Source organism: Perca fluviatilis, chromosome 14 (assembly GCF_010015445.1).
Source record: "Perca fluviatilis chromosome 14, GENO_Pfluv_1.0, whole genome shotgun sequence".
Lineage (NCBI taxonomy): Eukaryota > Metazoa > Chordata > Actinopteri > Perciformes > Percidae > Perca > Perca fluviatilis.
The window spans coordinates 6,642,880-6,662,175 of NC_053125.1; the positions used below are offsets into that span (position 1 = coordinate 6,642,880).

General features: G+C 40.8%; 1 protein-coding gene and 1 long non-coding RNA gene across 3 annotated transcripts; one reads left to right on the forward strand and one right to left on the reverse strand.

The window, feature by feature from the left end:
- Positions 1–5,904: 5,904 nt before the first annotated feature.
- Positions 5,905–13,006, forward strand: LOC120572354. Of its 2 annotated transcripts, none has more exons than XR_005641428.1 (4): positions 5,905–6,083; positions 6,274–6,406; positions 9,870–9,968; positions 12,932–13,006. It is a non-coding gene; the product is annotated as an uncharacterized LOC120572354 (long non-coding RNA). The 2 variants fall into 2 exon arrangements; XR_005641427.1 differs by having other exon boundaries at positions 12,929–13,000.
- A 70-nt stretch (positions 13,007–13,076) lies between these two features.
- On the reverse strand, positions 13,077–14,571 carry LOC120573537 (E3 SUMO-protein ligase ZBED1-like). Its single transcript, XM_039823326.1, has 3 exons — positions 13,393–14,571; positions 13,185–13,306; positions 13,077–13,086 (listed from the first exon to the last, which is right to left on the reverse strand). The coding sequence occupies exons 1-3, from the start codon at positions 13,927–13,929 to the stop codon at positions 13,077–13,079; spliced, it is 669 nt and encodes a 222-aa protein (XP_039679260.1). The 5' UTR covers positions 13,930–14,571.
- Between the last annotated feature and the right edge of the window lie 4,725 nt (positions 14,572–19,296).

Here is a 19,296-nt window from a genome sequence, read left to right on the forward strand (position 1 = left end):
GATGCTCTGTTTAGCAAAATAAACATGGATTTTTATCTATGAGGTTATTAAGTCCAAGACCCACACACTCAGCCAAGCCCCCTTCTCGACAGCCCCACGGCCGTGATTATTGTTCTGCCTCGCTATTGGCACTCAATTACCTTGTGTGCTTCCTGGAATAGAAGCCGTTCAATCTGTCCATTTCTGTTGCTGGAGTGTTAAATGAATTGGTTGAGTAAACAGCCCTGGTGTCTCAAACATGGAGACTGCACGATTTATTGTCGTCTCGTCCACATTGTTTGCAGATGAAAGGACTGAAATAGCTGATGATATAATACGACGTCATGCTACGTGTCGGGGTGCATGAGCTAGTTCTGTGAGTGCAACCTAGTTGGCGTCATGGACGCTTGCTGATTCGGTTACTACATCTTCAACAATATTTTTTCCCCCACTTTAGTTTTCCCGCCTTAAAAATGCTAAGGATATTGCCTACCATTCCATGAGTTTGTATTTGCATTTTCTTCTCGTAACATATCTTATGAATACCTCAATCAATTTGGATGAAATCGGCCATTGTGCTGCTAGCTAGCCCCATTAGCTAGAGTCCAAGTTAGCTCTGCTCTCTCAAAGGTTAGCTACGCTAAAAATAGTAAATTGCACGAATTTGCACGTCGAAGTTCACTAAGTTTAAAATGTGGAAAACTGCATGGATTTTGTCCGCCGCTGTGTAGACGAATCGTTACTCAGATTCCAATGACATGAGTCGGGAAGAATTCACCGGACAAACCAATGAAAGGCAGGTTGTAAACTGACAAAAAAACATTCCAATTCAGTAAACAGCAACGCGCTTAAGCTGAAATTATACTATCTGCGAAGGTCTGCTAGGGTCCACGTGACGTAAATTTCGTCACCATACGGTGTACGCGTAGGTTCTGTACGTACATTTGCGTACCTCCAATTTGTTGTGACTGTGCCGACCTGTCTGGACTTGTCCGTGCGGCCTTTACACTAAAAGTGGTAGCGTAGGCGATCTACTGCGCGCGTGTGTAACACGTCTTTCAAGAGGACCCCGGAAAATAGTATTAATAGAACTACTTATGCGTCTGTGTCGTGTCTGTTTGGGAGTATAACCAAGGCTTTGTGCTGCCAATGGTTTAACACATCGGTGTTTAGAACCGTGATGCGTAGTACGATGGTCCTGGGTCAGATCATCGCCTGGATTAATGTCTTCTAAGGCCCAGATATAATTCAGGGTAAAATATTTGACTTAAGGCTTGAGGGTAATTTAACAGTAGGTGGTCTCTTTCAGGTGCTCATGAATGGGCTTAAATGATCCACAGAGGCAATTTGAAACGGTCCCCATGACTCAGTGGTCCAATCTCTTCCACTCACAGCATCACAGTACTGTAAAAGGCTTTTCTTTCTGACCTTCCTACCAGCCAGTCTAAGGACATATACAAAACTTCTACACGGGGGGGAGGGGATATTTATAAATGGCCATCTTGTTACACACTGGATCAAAACTATTTCTCTTTTGAGATGGCCATAGACGCGGTCTACATTAGGATGACGGATCGATTGCTTCATACGAACAAAACGTTGTATAGCTTTTCACTGGAGTATTTAAGATGTTTTGTATGGGTGCTTCACATGGGGCGGATTCACTTTTACATTCCAGTTCTTCAATTCGACCAAATCTCTTCATCAAAACGATTCCTCTACAAGCCTCAGTATTTGTGTGTAGCAGAACATTTGGAGAAAATTGCCTGATAGAGCTTGAAATCCGGTTCTTTTGTGTGTACATTGCAGCAAAATCCCAAACCTAAAATCTCAGTCTAATGTCTCCTTGGGGGCACCCATACTGAATTTGTATGTGCATAAAACTGCTAGATAGAGATGAGGATTGCGTCGCTACCTTAAGTAGTAGACGAGGTTGACCTCCTCTTTGTCTTTGTATTGATTTGCTTTTATTGTAAGTGTTCCAGATTCATTTCCATTGTCTATTTTGTGTCTTATTTACAACCCAGGCGATGTGATAACATAATTGTTGCATTGCCCTGGCAGCCATTTTTACATCTCTCTCAGAAGGGTCTGTGCTCACGCGAGTTAGAGGTTTTTGCGGTCGTCGGGCTTTGGAAATTTTGTTATTGTTGCATTTTTTTGTGAAATCTCGCACTGGGCTGGGCCTAATCAACTTGTTGTTATTGTTGTGTGTCAAGAGGACTATTTCTGTATACAGTATGTGAAAAATGTTTTTATTTCTCTTGACTATTATCTCTTGACTGTTTTAACCTGTGGAAAAACAAAAAGAAAGGAAAAGCTCAAAAAGAGATAAGACCAAATAAAATGTAACACTCCTGACTGGTTTGTGACTTTATTCATGTTATAGAGAGAAAAAAAAAAGGTTTCTCAGTCAATCACAAAACTTTAGAAAGGAAATTGTATTTTTTTTAAAAATGTAATCAGTAAGACTGATTGTATTGGTGTAATTACATTCAGTAACTGTTATTTTCGTCCAGCTTGTGGACTCACTGTCAGCTATGGAAGCCCGGAGGTGACGTGCATGTCATTATTTCCCTTTTGTTGTTTTCTTGTCATGCCAAGTCATTATTTTATGATTTCAACATAACAATAATTATTGTTGTTCTGTGAACACGAGGAGGGGTGTGACGTAACGGTGACACAATTATTTTGTGATGAAGAGGTTTTCAACATCAACATAGTCTCTGTTTAGTTTTTTCGACACATTCACAAAGAAAAGGAGAAAAGTCGAGGACCATTTCAGAATCGGAATCAGAAAAGGCTTTATTGCCACGGTAAGTTACACCTTCATAGAATTTGCCTTGGTGAATGGAGCATACATACACAATCAAACGTATTAAACATTAATAAGAAATAGACAATAAAAACAGAAACAAATGTAGGCTATACAAAATAGCTTTGATTTGATTAGGATCCCCATCAGCTGAGGGCTGGGGTCCACACAAAACATGACAGAGATGAGACCTTTTCAGACAAAACAACCACATGAAATAAAAATAATAATATAACACTATTTCTTGCAAATATAACTATACATATTCCTCTTGATAGACTCTTATATAAATTACGCTAAATCCATAAGCACTGTATATACAAAAGTGCAATCTTATAACATATTTGTATACATGTAAATATTCCTAAACATAAAAAGTACTAAATGTAGTTACCAAACTATGGTTACAGGTGTAGGGCCATAAGATATTGCTTTTAAAGCTTGCTTTATTGTGCGCTTTAGCAATCTCAGCTGGAAGTGAGTTTCATGCAACCATACCTCGATACAATACTATATAAAATGCTTTGATTGTGTTCTGGATCTAGGAACTGTGTAAAGACCTCTAGTGGCATGTCTGGTGGGGTATCTATGTGTGTGTTAGAGCTACATGTGAGTTGATGTGAGCTGTTTAGCACAAGAAAAAAAAGAGGCTGAATGGGTTGAGTGCAGAATGCAAAAAATACTGTATATAGTATGTGCAATGGGCAGATGTATAGTCCAGGATGAAAGTTAGAGCAAAGTGTAGTGACTAGGGATTGCGGAGTCCGGGGCCTTGTTGGTGAGACTGACTGCAGAGGGGAAGAAACTGTTTTTATGGTATCAGGTTTTGGTCCTGATGGACCGCAGCCTCCTGCGAGACAGGAGGAGGGGGTGTTCAGACAGTTTCTGTTCCAGGTGATAGGGATCTACAGTAGTAGTTGTTCTGGAGCCTTTCATCGTTTCACGTGATCTTCATCAGCAGACAGAGTTTGCCCAGTAACATTAAAGGACAAATCCGACGCAAAATGAACCTAAAGGTTAATAACACGTGTACCCAGTCGATTGTTCTCTGGGATACGATACTGTCTTTATAATCTCTCTTTTTAATAAACTGTCTGTACACTTACAAAGTTCTAAATGCTTCGGTTGACATGTAGGGACCTTCATTATGCTACCGTGGAAGTGTGGTGCTATTTTGAGCCTTGTTAGTGGTATAGAAGTAGCGATTTCTTTGTACTTTACCCGTGCCCCGACAACTAGCGTTATAAGCTAATTAGCGGTTTGCGCTAGAACTGGTCACATTCGATTAGCATGAAAACATATCCCAGAGAACGGTCGACTCGGTACACGTGTTATTAACCCCTAGGTTCATTTTGCGCCGGATTTGTCCTTTAACAACAAAATAGGGATTCATTCATCCTACCAGGACAACTACCTTTGGACTGAAGTGGTGGAAATGGCTAGAAATCTTTACCTGCGTGTGTGTCCTGTCTGGCTTTCCGTAGGCTAGTTACCTCTGAGGGGCAGCTCGGACCATTTGCCATCGCCTTTTAACATTAAATCTAAAAGAATCTCCATCATGCCACAGAAGCGGAAGAAAATGTTATGTTATTACCAAATTACAGCATCTTATCACATAATTTACGGTCCATAAAATGGAATGAAGACTAGCATGGTTGAGTGGAAACAATGGCTCTGTATGTGGGTGTCTCTTCTGGCCTATTTCTGTAAGTGTAGGTGAAGATGTTTCGTCAGGGGTGAGATGCTTCACAGCTACATGGCAGTTGAAGACAGCGCTGGTGTGTCTTTTTCCCTAAACAATACAGATTTTGGACCACTCATTCAGACCCATGAATGCAATTACATACTTTTGTCCAATGCGTTAGTGCCTTGTCAGACTAGAGGCCAGATGCATAAGCCTCATTTACAGTCCCACACTTAATATGTCCTCAATAAAAATAATCATTAGTTTAAGTCCTATGCAAAATAGTTACAAAAAAATTCAACCAACTAAATCAGTAATCACCAATAATCAAAACTGGCCAGTGCAACCCACCCAAATATCTAACGATAATTAATTTTACATAATTAATGACATATGCACCATAAATTTATGCAGATATGCACAAATTGTTGCAGAAAGAAATCACCAGAATGCAGGAAATTAAGTGTTTGATATGCTCAAAAATTACGTTTTGCTCCAAAGTGGTGATCTCAACCCCCCCAACGTGTACACACCTGAACATAGGCAAGGCTTGAGCTCCCATTGAATTGCCCAGCAGCGAGCACCACCTGAAATCTCATTAAAAAAAATGTATTCATTAATTTTAATTAAATGTCTGCATCAAAGTGAATCTAACAAGATTGATAAAAATAAAAATAATTTCACGTAAAATCGACCCCAGTTGACCCCGTCTTTTGATTGGCCGCTCAGAGTTGACGCGTCAGAGAGATGTTTGGCTGTGGCTGGGTGAAAGAAGCTAGCTAAACTACGCGTTATGAACTAAACGTTATACAGAGAGTAAAACAATATGTGCGGCATCTTATGTTACGATTTGTTGTTCCGTTAAAACGAGCGAAGGTGGAAGTTGACTGTGATGCAGAAAAGGGTCACAACGTTACTTAGTTAGTGACGCTAATGTTGCTGAACTTCACCTGGTTAATCGCCAGAATAGACAACACAAACAGATGGGATTACCATCAGCGCCCTTGCCATGCTTTCTTGGATTTATTTAAGCTGTTGTGTATCTTTTTGACATAGTCTGCCACATCAGCTGCAATGGGAATTGAGTTTTTGATGTGATTTACGTCGGCTAAAGGCCATAGACACACACCTGAGGAACAGTAACGGTGAGGAGAAGCAGCTAACGTTACCTGGCTCCTGGCCACCGCTAAAACAGTGGACATTGAGGCTGTTCTTGTGTGACCGGTGAGTACATATTTCTTTAAAACGTCTATATATTTTTTGAATGAAATGTTTGCACTAAAGTGGATCTAACTAGATTGATTCATATTAAAATATAAATAAGAATTGTAAAAAAAATAATAATTGTAACGTTAGTCATTTCACGCAAAATCGACCCCAGTTGACCCCGTCTTTTGATTGGTCGCTCAGAGTTGACGCAGCAGAGAGAAGCTTGGCTGTGTGAAATGAATGAAGCTAGCTAAACTAAATTAACTACATGTTAGCAGAGAGTAAAACAATAAGTGTTTGCGCTGTGCGGTATGTTCTGTTACTATTTGTTGTTCGGTTAAAGCGAGCGAAGGTGGAAGTTGGCTGTGACGCAGAAAACGGTCACAACATTACGGAGTGAGTGACGCTAATCTGTTGCTGAACTTCACCTGGCTATAAGCGCGCCATATTGAAACAAACAAAACAAAAACAGAATGGGATTACTATCAACGCCCTACGTGATGCACTTGTGTTTGGAAGTCCATATCAGCATGCTTTCTTGTACTGATCCAAGCTTGTTTGTTTTTGACATTGTCTGTCACATCAGCTGCAGTGGGCGTGGAGTTGTTTTGACAAGACCGACATACACCTATACACCTGATGAACAGGAGCGGTCATAGCTTCCCATTCGGCGGTTAAGGGGAAATTTAAGGGAAACTTAAAGCTGACGTTAGCTTCCGGTGAGTACATATTTCTTTAAACTGACTGTAAACAGACCTTATTGTTTTGACAATGTGTGTTTTGTGTCATGGTTTGTGTGTTTGTGTGTGTGTGTGTGTGTGTGTGTGTGTGTGTGTGTGTGTGTGTGTGTGTGTGTGAGAATGTGACAACTCATGTCCCATATTTGTTTTCTATTTTTTGACTATTGGTAATGATAATAAGCCATGTGGGCGGTTAGTGCAGTTTGACCCGGCGGTCTTGTTATAGTTGATCCCAGTGTGCATTCTTGTCAGTGATGCCATTCCGGTGAAAGTGATGTTTGTCTAGTAAAAGTGGTGTTTATGTGCTGGCTGCATCTTATAACATTTTATAGCACATAGAAGTGATGGTGGTATTATGTTGTTGTGAGCCTAAAACGTATCGTTTTTGTTTACTATAATTTGAAAAGGTTTTGTGTGTCTGTATAAAAAGCGATTAGCCTGTGAATGCATAGCGTTAGGCATAAATAGTGTTCGTCTCACTGCATGCATGTTGTACTTTACTTATGCATATTCTCAAACTTGGGTATCTAGGGCCCTATGGTCGTTGTCTTTGCTATATAGGCCACTAAAGGAAATAACCGAACACAGTGTTTCCTCTATGTTGATTTTGTAGTGGCGGCTGCCACCACGGTATCAGAAATAGGGCAGACGCACAATGTAGTCGCGGTTACCTTTTAAATGATCCTGCCGACATAACGCTCATATTGCGATTTAACAACAAGTAGAACTATTCAGAGGTAATTGAATTAACTCCACATACTGTTTGGTTGATGTAGTTTATTGTCAGAACGTTCGCTTTCTTCCGAGTCGACTATTAAATGAACAGCTCCAACAAAAACGTCACCGCTGGATCCGTTCTAATTGTAGACCTGTTGTAGCTGTTAAGTGCCCTACAGTTCCTCAAAAAATACAGTTCAATCACAACTGAAAATATGCCTCATTGTGTGTGAATAGAGGTGAATAAATATATTTGTTTCTGTTGAAGCAAATTGTTGTTCGGACAGACCTGCCCCCACTGCTAAAAAATAATCCTAAAGGAAACCCGGTGAACAGGCACTTTTCTGTATCTACCAGAATTTGTTTTTGTAAATTAAACATTTACACTTAAATAACGTTAGCCTTTTTTCTTTGTGTGAACTGTATCTATACTGTAGTAGCGTTATACCTGCTGGGTGTTTTGCTGAGCTTGTTGAGATTGAGAAAATGCAAATGTCAATCAGTCGCTGTGCGCAATGATATTTAACAATTGCCCTGATATTCTTACTGCAGTATTTCCTGCCAAAACTGGGACTTGATCTAAGTTTGCCTCTTTTTAGGTGGCAGGAGTGAAAATTGTTCATCCTCAATATTTGTTGTGTTCTGGGTTTAGAATGATGAAGACAGCTGGTGAACATTTAGATACAAAACAGGATGTACTGGATGATGCTTTTCCTTGGCAACTATCAAGTTTTTCTCCAAATGATGTACAGATTTTTAGGCATTCTATTATCAATTGGCAGAATTGGCAATACAGTGCATATAGCTGTTGTAAATGGGGGGGGGGGTAATCTACACGTGGGGAGCATTCCCACTAGGCCTAGACCCCTCAATTGTTGTTCGGACCCAGCGTCAGAAAAGAAGCTCCGAACCTTCATGCTTACTTCACCTCATGGTTTACAGCTCCGATGATGATGAGAATTTAATATACATTGCTTATTCTCTAATTGAGACAGATAAAAATGCCCAAAACACTGATCATCTTTGCAACATCATGAAGTAATGAACATCTGAAATACTCTTCTTTACAGCTTCAGGACTAGAATTAAGTTTAATCACATGAGAAAGCATCAGCGTTTGCTCCTTTTTTCTTTTTTCTTTATTATTTAGCTTCTCTGCTCGACAAAATAGCTAGTTGTGTGTCAAAGGCAGCCGGAGCGATTGCGGGAGACAGAGAGTACTTCGCTCTCACTCTTCATTAGCGTTGATGAGATGTTCTCTTTGGGGAAACAGAAGACCCTGACTAGTAGGAGCCAGATTTGATTACTGAACTGAGACAAAAATTACAAGCCTGATGCTCAGCTCTGTACATACACATTATGCTCCACATGATCCTTTGAGCTGTAAAGAGAAAAAAAGATTTAAAGTTAACAAGTTTAGCTGCACTATGTTTACTAGTTAATTGCTTACTTTGTCCGTCTTTTAAAAAAACAAAGTGCTCAGTGTGACGGCACTGCAAGTAGCGTATACTCATAGTCATTTGATCCAAAACTTATTTTCAGTGGGTATATTCATTGAGTATGTAAAACTGTACTTTGAGTTTTTAAACCTCTTATTTAATTTAATACATATTATATTCTGTTTATTCTATTTAAACAGAATAGAATATATCAAAAAATGAATCCTAGGAGTAATTTAATTACATAGACCAAATAAAAAGGGGTAAAAAAGCAACAACAAAGCGCTCAGTGTGACGGCACTGCAGAGCCACACCACTGCGCTTTACAGACTTTCATTCACAGTGTCCATGGCAACTAGAGCCTCGGAGACTTGGGCCAGGCTAGAGGAGGGTCAGGCGTTGCAGAGAGTTTCTCCATCACGTCCTCGCTGATGCTGCTCATTCTCCATTCTCTGTGTTATCCAGTTGACTGACAGAGTTGATGAGAAGGGAGAGAGTCCAAGTAAAGGGCGGCGCTTTGTCTCGGCGTGCCCGGCGAGGTCACAAAACACCAGAGAGGCCCTTATTCCATTCCGCCTGCGCTTCACTCGAGACGGCGAGTCACACACTGCCAAGAGACAGAACATCTGGGGCCAGATGTATAAATGATACATACAAAAATAACAATTCCCACACATAAAGTGGTATTTATAAAAGAATGTGCAGAGAGAATGCGAACAAGCCATGAAAAAAAGACTCAAGTAAAGTACTGACCTGTAAAGGCCCAAACGTACTGAAAGCATCTGACGCGCGCGTTTTGAAGTACACCCAGTTTTGTAAATGGCCGAACACGCACCAAAAGCATTATGACGTGCGTCAAACTGCTTTCTACTCCGACCTTGTTTTTTTTTTTTTTTTTAAACAATGTGTTTATTCAGTTTCATTTTAACCAAGACATAAATGTAGCCAAAACCTGAAAAACAATAGAAGCAAAAACCAAAACCAACCACAGCAACAGATTAAAAATAAATAAATAAAATAAAAACTCAAATTATAAAGAGTGAATACAGACAAAATTACCTTTTACCTTGGTCCGAACCCTTCTTGTAGGATATATCTGGAGCATCTAACCAATCAAACAGTGTCACAAGTTCTTCCGCATGAAGAATACTAAATTACTCAGAATTCCCCTCATTTGCCAGAATATCACCCACATCATTTTGTTCAACAAAGTCCAAGAATGGTTCCTAAACCTGTTTGAAAGTATCTTGTCTATCCTTAACCATATGTTATTCTTTCCATTGTTAGGCAAAAAGACATTTCTCTAAGCCACCGACCAATACTAGGCCTATTCACATCTTTCCAAGCAAGATAAATCAACCGTTTGCTTGCAGTAAACACATATCTGTAAGTACTTTTATCTCATTTTTGAAGTTAGGATCAGATGGGTACAACCCCAGGATAAATATGTTTGGATGGAGAGGCAGCTTAACAGACACTATTTGAAATATCATTTGTGCTACCTCTTTCCAGAAGTCTTTAATTTTATTACAGTCCCACAAACAATGAAACAGAGTCCCTTTTGGAGTGATTGCACTTGTAGCATAGATCTGGGCATGGTCCGGGATAACAATGCCATCATAAAAGACATCCTCAATTTTGGATCTTAGTGCTGCCGAGATTAGAAAATAGTCGATTCTAGAATAAGACCTGCAAGTGCTAGAGTAGTAGGAATACTCCACATCGTCTGGTTTCATTTCTCTCCAGATCTGTTAAATTCAACTCCTTCATAAAATATAGTATGGTTTTACTAGCCTGGGTGTGGGAGATATTCAAGCTTGAAGTGCGATCTTTAATAGGATCCAAAATGCAATTGAAGTCACCTGCAACAATGTAATTACCTGCAAATGTTTAAAAAAGTAAAAAAAAAAAAAATTGTTGAAATATTGAGGGTTATCCTCATTAGGACCATAAACATTAACTAAATTGAACTGCTCGGAAAGAAAGGGTACCCCTTATAATACTATATCTACCCGCTGGATCGCAAATTGTGTGTAATGTTTGATATGGAATAGATTTATGAATAACCATAATAACTCCCCTTGAGTGAGAACTAAATGGGGCTGATATTACCTGTCCAGGCCACGTCTTGCATATTTAGAGAAATATCACCGGACAATAGATGTTTCTTGCAAAAATATGATCTTAGATTGAAGTTGTTTTAATCTATTTATGACCTGTTTTTATTTTGACTATAGGGATGTAACCGTATGAAAATTTTACCTCACGGTTATAGTGACCAAAATTATCACGGTTTTTGGCATTATCGAGGTATTTTTAAAAGTGTGTTCAATATGTTCAGAAAGCACTGCTAGGCCCACACAAGCTGAAATAGTTTCAAAAAGTTTAACCGTGTTTATTATTACAAAAATATAGGCAAAACCTTATCAAAAGTGCAACTTTTAACATCAAAGGAACAAGGGTTTGGCATGTAAACAGCTTATTTGTCAGGAACATTTCCAGTAGTGCGAGAACAATATGTAAACAAATCAAAGAAACACCACTAATTATATACTTGTATAACTATGCACATGAACACTTTAAAGGGGTGATAGAATGCAAAACCGATTTTACCCTGTCATAGTTGAATAACGACAGTTCGGTGGGTAAATAGGACATACATAGAAGCTCAAAATCCCATTGACACCCCTTTACTATGAAAATCTCATATTTTGAAACTGCCGCTGAAAACGGGCGAATCCCAACAAAGCTGGAAGTTGACGTCAACCTCCCAAAAACCGGAACCTTTGTCACAGCCATGGGTGTATTAAGAGAACGGTCACGCCCCAACATTTACATAGGCTACACAACTGACCTGAGATCAGGTAGTTTTCTGAATCTAGCTAGGTCACGCAGATCTCTGCTATTCCATTACAAAATTCACTTCTGAAACTTTTTTATGCGAGAAATCAACCATATAAAGCTCAAATATGGGCCGCTTTACAAAAATGGATGGCTAATTGCAAATTTTCTCCGACTGTGTGTCGGAGTTTAGTGCCGGTGTTGGTGCTGCCTGGGTTGCTACATCGCGCCCTGACCGCAGGTGTCAGCGAAAGCTTTTTACGCCTGCAATCTTTTACGCGCCCGCGGGTTCCAGTAAATCTTATAATGGGATGTGTGTTGTTTTTAAAACAAGGAAAAGCCTTTGTCCGCGAGTCTCATGATAGAGCGGTGAGATGGATCCACAAGAGCTAGCACCTCCCTAACTCTGACATTCACAAAAATACATCTGCACAAGTTACTGCCGGCTGGGAACTAAACCCCCTGAAGAATGGGTACTCAAAAAGCTTCACACGGTTGCTTGGGGAATGATGTTATATAAGTGGCGTGAAATTAAACGAATATAGAGGGCCTGAAGTAAACGTGTCAAAAGTCCCAAAACCAGGTTGCTGTGGGATGTGTTTTACGAAATTCAAACCGTAAATATATTATAGTTATGCCGGCAGCTGGCCGCGAGCCCTGTAGTGCAGTATCCACAAAGGGTGACTTTGCGCTGGGTATGGAGCCCAGCAGGCTGCCGCTTTCTCGTCGAACTGTGTGGAGCTCCTAAAGTCCGACACGTCTTACCAAATTTGCAATTAGCCATCAATTTTTGTAAAACGGCCCGTATTTCAGCTTTATATAGTTGATTTCTCGCTTAAAAAAGTCTCAGAAGTTAATATGGTAATGAAACATTGCAGTGTCTGGAATATGAGATTCTGTCGCTTCTCTAATGTATGTGTATTGGGGATTCGCTCAACCAATCAGCGCGCGTCTCTAATGTCTGCGTATGGCAAGTCGCTCAACCAATCAGCGCGCAGCTCATCTAAATATTCATGACCATACCATATTTGGAAGAAAAGCTCTTGTTACAAATAGGGCCAAAACACAGGGATGCATAAGGGCCAGTAAAATATCAACCAGGCCATTTTCAGCCCAACCAATGTTGCATACCCCATTAGGAGACCATAAGGAACAGTGTGAAATACCCTATATAATCATTCTATCACCCCTTTAAAGTAAACCTTTTAATAAATAAGACAAAAGTGCATTATGCATTTAAAATAAATAGCCACTATAAACAAATTACAAAAATAACTAAAATGATATGTAATCAAATCTAAATGTCCAAGTGTTGATGACATTAAAATAAAAAAAAATAAAAAAAATATGTAAACAAATCAATGGAACTGGAATGGATTGTTTACTTATTCTCTCCATCATCAACAAATAAGATGCTGCTGATCTGGCATCATGTATGTATCCATCTCTATTCACTTGAGATTAAAATGTAAAAATGTCAACATATTTACTTTGTTTGGTTTAAGTAGTGATCCAAGAGGGGAAACAAGGTACCCGCTGGCACTGAATAGTCTCTCAGATGGAACACTGGTTGCTGGGATACACAAAAGCTTTCTTGCAATCCTGGCAAGATGAGGCAGCTCTGACGCGTGGCCCCTCCACCACACCAGTGGATCATCCTCGGCTGGAATGGATGGCAGAGACATGTTGTAGACCTTGATTTCCTCCTTCACTGTATATTCTGGGGTGGCTGGAACTGAACCACCTTCAGATCTCTGCTGCCTTGTTGAGGTAATCATTTTTTTAGCAACCCGGGCCAGGCCTTTTCCTTCTGATGCTGCTGTGGAGATAGTGCTGGTGCTTTGTGGTTCTGTGACTTGTGCAGGTGTCAGCTTCAAGGCCTCCTGGACACAGAAAAAAAAAGTTAGTTTTGAACCTGGGGTCAATGAAACAAGCTGTCTGCATGACACTCTTTGCCTTCTCTGTGTACCTCCTTGTTTAGGTCTTCTCTCATCTGCTTGGTCAGGGCTGGATCCTCATCATTTTCCTCCAGGGCATCACCAGTGATGTGGTCAAGGACTGGCTTAATGGCCGATAAAGTTTCTCGAGTCTCTGAGGCAAGTGCATCTGTAAACTTGCTCAGAGGTTCAAGGAGCTGGCAGAGTTGCTCCGTAACAACTATGTCAGCATCCTTGGGCATCAGATGCCAAACTCCCCTTTCTGCAGCCAGTGTTGCACAGACTGCCTGCTGCTGGCTGAGGAAACGCTCAAGCATCTTGTATGCAGCTCCCCATCGGGTCACTACATCATGGATGAGAGCCTTCTGTGGCAAGTTGAGGGCAACTTGCTTTTCTGTCAGTCCTCTCTTTCTCTTCCAGCTCCGTGAGAAGCCTTGGACCAGATGACGACAGGCCCTGACTGCTGTTTCAACTCTCTGAATTTTCAGAGCCTTTGAGATGGCCAAGTTCAAATTGTGATCGAAGCATCCAAGCCACAGATCTGGGAACTGTTCAAAGGCCTTGATCATGTTGGTTGCATTATCTGTGGTTATGGAGACCAGATCTGTCTTGTTTTATCCCCCACTCATCCAACATGTTTTCAAAAAACTCTGATATTTTGAGCAGCGTGATCTTCTGGGAAAAACAGGGTTTCTAAGCAGTGTGATTCCAGTTGCCAGTCTGGGGTGAGATAATGAATTGTAAAGCTGATGTATGGTAGACGAGCCCCACTTTCACTGGTCCAGAGGTCAGTAGTTGCAGCAAAGAATTCACCCTGAGCCAAACTTTTCCTAACATCAGCTTTGACTGCATTGTACATACTTTGGTATTTCAGTCTTTGAAAAACAATTGCGTGAAGGCACTTTGTAATGAAGCGCGGCAACCTTCATCACCCTCAGAAAAGCCAGGCCTGTCAACCATCTGGGAAGGCATCATGTCTTTTGCTATGCAATAGGAGATTGCTGCAGTTAGGTCTTGAGTATTTTTGGATGCAGGTGCATAAGCAGACTGTCTTTTGAATGCATGCTCAAGTGTCTGTGTCACTGATGAACAGTAGCAGTACTTCGTTGCCCCACTGCATGTCCTTTCTGTAAAAAAAAAAAAGAATAACCATGACATTATTGTTATTAATTATTATCATTAGGCTACCATTCATATCAATATTCATACAATTCTTTTGCCTATAGCTGTTTTTGTTGCTAAATAAAAAAAACAAAAAAAAACCAATTGGCTAGAAATGAATTATCTTACAGGGCAAATAATGTTTTGTGTTTTCAAAGACACGTGGTTCAGACCGTCACCGTGTGACTAAGTCATTTAAAGTTATCCAACTTCACCAGAATTAAACGATTTATGGAACTTTGGACAAATATAAATTATGCATTCTTATAGAAATCAAGAAATGCATGCAATGAAATACTGTAGTCTACTACTGTTTAATAAACGCAACTCAAATGGGCATCCGTCTAGCCCTGAGGCTAAGGTTAAGAAAAAGTGTCCCGATTAGAACGAAAATGTGCATTTTAGGTAGATACTGCTTCTGGTAAGGCTTCTGTTTACATTATTGACAAGTTATTAATAAGTTAGACAGATGGATCATTGCATTCTCCCTCAACCCAAAGTCCCCCACACCATGCATTAGAGCTTAAACGTTAACGTTAACTTACCTTGCATTGGCTATAAAGTAGTGGGTGATGGTCACGGGGATGAGTCAGGAGATTTGACGTATTGCTGCCTTTAGCAGCAACTTTTTCCCCGCACGTTCTGCCGACAGGATAATTGTCTTCTTATGAAAACCAAAATATGCCCATAATTCAGACTTAGGCCTCTTACAGGGCTGATAAATGTCCCGACTCTGAGAGCTGTTATCTCCTCCCTCTGCCAATTCCAAATTCAAGAAATGCACATTGTAGGCTACGCAGTGCGCGGCAACTTCAGCATGAAGCAGGGAAGGATTAAACACACGGCTTCCACACCGTGGTAATCCACCGAGATAATAATGATATTTTAAATGAAAACGGTAATTGTTACCATCAACATTTTTACTGTGGTTTACCGTTACACCGGTAATCGTTACATCCCTATTTGGGTGCTGTTCTATGGGCCCTAATGCAATCCTGTGAAATAGGCCTGATTGAAAAGACAGGTTTTCTCCCTTATATGGCATGCTCATGAATATTTAGATGAGCTGCGCTCTGATTGGTTGGTTGAAGCGCGCGCGCGCACGCACGCACGCACGCACGCACGCACACACACACACACACACACACACACACACACACACACACACACACACACAGAGCCCGTCCCCTCCGTGCCGCTCCATGCACACCACGTCACACACACTTCACAGAAAAAGTTGTCTCACGATATCAGTGCTAGGCATCGTTTTGAGTTGAACAATTCTGATTCCGATTCTTCCTTTCGATTCCGGTTCTTAACGATTCCGATTCTTTGAAGGCTGCAGTAGAAATGGGTCACATGCTTATTTCAAAGATAAAAAGAAGATTTTATTTTGATTCAGTGGTGATTGACAGTTTTACCGGGCATTTTCAGCGTAAAATAGAGCCACACTTTAGAGTGCCCCTTACTGTGCTCCATGACTTCAACACAACAAGCGCCTGGAAGTACGGCGGCTGCTATGGAAACCAAAACTTGTTCGTCCTTTCATACTTGGTCTTGTATTTATGTAGTTAAAGCATCACTTTTATTTCTCACATCAAGGCTGTCTGTGCTTTCACACGTTCTTCAGTAAAGCCTCAGAAAAGCATTTTCTGCAGGCATGCAGATAATTCTCAGGAGGTCAAAAACTCCTTCTCAGCAAGCCCACGTTAAATATAAACCCATCTGAAAAGGTTCTAATTAGGCTCAGAAATAGTTTCTCAAAAGGCCACCTTCCTGCGCTGAAAATGACAATTAGCATTCATGTCATAGTTTGGGGTCCAACTGAGGAGATTTCTTTTGGTAAGTAAACTGATATGAAAATCACTTTCCAGGACGTCGAATGAGCCATTTTAGCAAGAGCATCGAAAGTGATGTCCTAGTACACGTGTCAAACTCAAGGCCCGCGGGCCGAATCCGGCCCCTCGCAAATTTTGATCTGGCCCGCATATCAATTTAGGTTCACAATAAATTTTAGCCCGCCTAGTTGTGCGCCAAACCAAAAAGACAAGAACCAGGTTTCACACTGTAATTACGCGACACTCAGACACGCAGAATTTGGCAGATTTGAAGACTATGAGACCCAGAACTTTTCACACAACCACTGAGTTTGCATATTCAGGCCTGTGAAACAGAATGTTGTGAGTCGGCTGTGTGGTAGCCCCGCTTTAAAAAATTTACTCATGTGTGGCCGGGTTGGCTCAGTGGGTAGAGCGGGCGCACGTGTACTGAGAGGTTTATACCTCGACGCAGAGGTGCAGGGTTCGAATCCGGCCTGTGACGATTTCCTGCATGTCTTCCCCCCCCTCTGTCCCCTTTCTCACCTAGCTGTCCTGTCAAAAATGAAAGGTGGAAAAGCCCAAAAAATTATCTTAAAATAAATGTGCTCATAATTCATTGTTTTGCTATTTGCTAAACTCTATGATGGCTAAAGAACTTTTTTGCTGACTTTTTATACGCCCGGTGGAAAATAGGGGTTAGGCAAGGTATTGGATTGATTCCGTGTTTGGCAGTGAGTGATCCTCAGCAGACTTTTTGCAAACTGCAGCAGAAAGCTCCGCTGTGCTAGAGCTTCAAAAAAATGCTTGAGGAAATGTAGCCTATGTGGAGACTACCACACTACTAAAGAGCTAAGCTACTCAAAAGCTATTTGAATCGGAAAACAGTGACGCTATTGAGAAGTAGTTAAACTAGTCCGGGCTCGACAGTAACGGTTGCCATTGAGTCAATTGGCAACCATTTTGTGGCCTCTGGTTGCCCCCATTGTCAACCACCTGTTCAATATTTGTGTTTTTTTATATATAAAAACAAATCAAAACTTACAAAACTGGAAAATCTTATTTCAAAAGAAGTCAATATTTTGTTAGGTTGTCTCTGTAAAGTTTAAACACTAGCTACATTCATACGCAACCTAACATTTCAGCTGTTGTTCGACTGCTTTCCACACACGCGCGTTTGCCGTGAAAACATCCAGGCAACGCAATTTTCTGTTCACGTTAACGGCGCATGTTAAAATCCGGTGTTAATATGGCACCGGTGCCCGGTATCTACCAGACGGAATAGCAACACGGATTTTGGTACCTCATTACGGTGCCACCTAAATGTCTGCGCTGCTGTCTGATGCTCCGAAACAGACGTTAGAGGCAACAGAAGCATTGCTGCATGTCACGCTAGTAAACACTAATGACACGTTACACTTGGCAGCAGGTAGCGTTAGCCTACCGTTAGCCACAGTAGTAACTGGATTCAACACAGTTAAAATGCTGATATTTAAACAGTGGGACTGTATTTCAATGGAGAGGGTTCCAACAGCAGGACGTCCAACAGTCTGCTGTTAAAGCTATGAGCTAAAAGACACAAACTAGCACTGGTCACAGCTGTGAAAAACAAAACCGACGGGACTAAATGTTGCGTTTACTTAAAACTGGTAAACCTCGTGGTGCATTCAAAGTTAGTGTAAAATACCCTTTTCTCATCTGTTTTTGCCTTTTAACCGCAAGTTACTGGTGAAAGAAGTGATTCTTGTTAAAAGTTATGGTTATTACATTTTTAATAATCATTTAAATTCCCCCTTTTTTTGTGCTGATCTGAAAATGTATCCGATCCGTGAGTTTTGTATTGCACCCCTATTTGAGAGGGATGGGAAATTATATTGCAAGCCATTCTCTCATTGTTTCATTAGTCAAATGTGTGGTATAGTTACATAAGAAATTAATTGCTCCAAATATAGGCAGTTTAAAACATGGCAACCGTATTGTCAATTTTGGCAACCAAAAGCTGATGCCTGGTTGCCAAGCCAGCGACCACTTTAAAAAGTTAGCGTTGAGCCCTGCTAGTAACGCTACTGCCCAACACTGCTTGCAATACAGTTTGAGTTAGTGCCATGACACTGTCGGCACAGGTTGCTAAAATGCAAATTTAATTTGCCAGAAAGTGTCATAATGACAAATGCCGATTCACTTGGTTAGCATAAAATCAAACCCGTTTAGCCCCGTAGACCGGACCGGTGGAACCGGAAATTGACCCAGCTCTACCTCCTTAATTATGCCCAAAATATACTGTATATTTCTCTAAACGTATAACCCAGCAGTTAGTGCACACTGAAAATTGAAAAGTAAGACATTCACAAACATGCTGGCTCTGTGTCTGATCATATTTTTGCTACCATAATATATTTCTATATGATCTTCTTCCATAACGTCTCACGTATTTCCAGCCTGTCAGGTCCTCAGGCTTTAAATGTGCCAATCTGATGTGTGATCTGTGCTCACACACCAGGCCAATTACACAATGTCCTTTTGAGGGTAACGAGTGAGTCGGAGCAGGAAAAAAAGCCAGTAGTCTGATAAGGCTGGCTCACAGCAAATTGACATTGGAACAAAGATGTCCCAAGTGCAGTAATAATAGGAAACCAAGACATCTCAAGCCAAGAATGACAGAGCTCCTTTTTCCGTGAGACTGTACCAAAACTCAGGGAAGACCAAATGTAGTCATTAAGCCACCCGATGAATGCGTTGTCTGTATAAAGTTTTCATTTGAATGCTGATGTCACATTAAAAGATAAAACAAAGCACATTTAGCTGTGCTCTGATTGTAAAAAAAAAAAAAAAAAGACTAATCTCTCCCTCCATGCATTAATCAGGCTGAGGAGAATATCCATTCAGTTATGTTTTTGCGCAGATGTAACCACCAGAGGGCAATGTGTAAGTGCACAGCTGCCTCCTGGGGGCAGCATG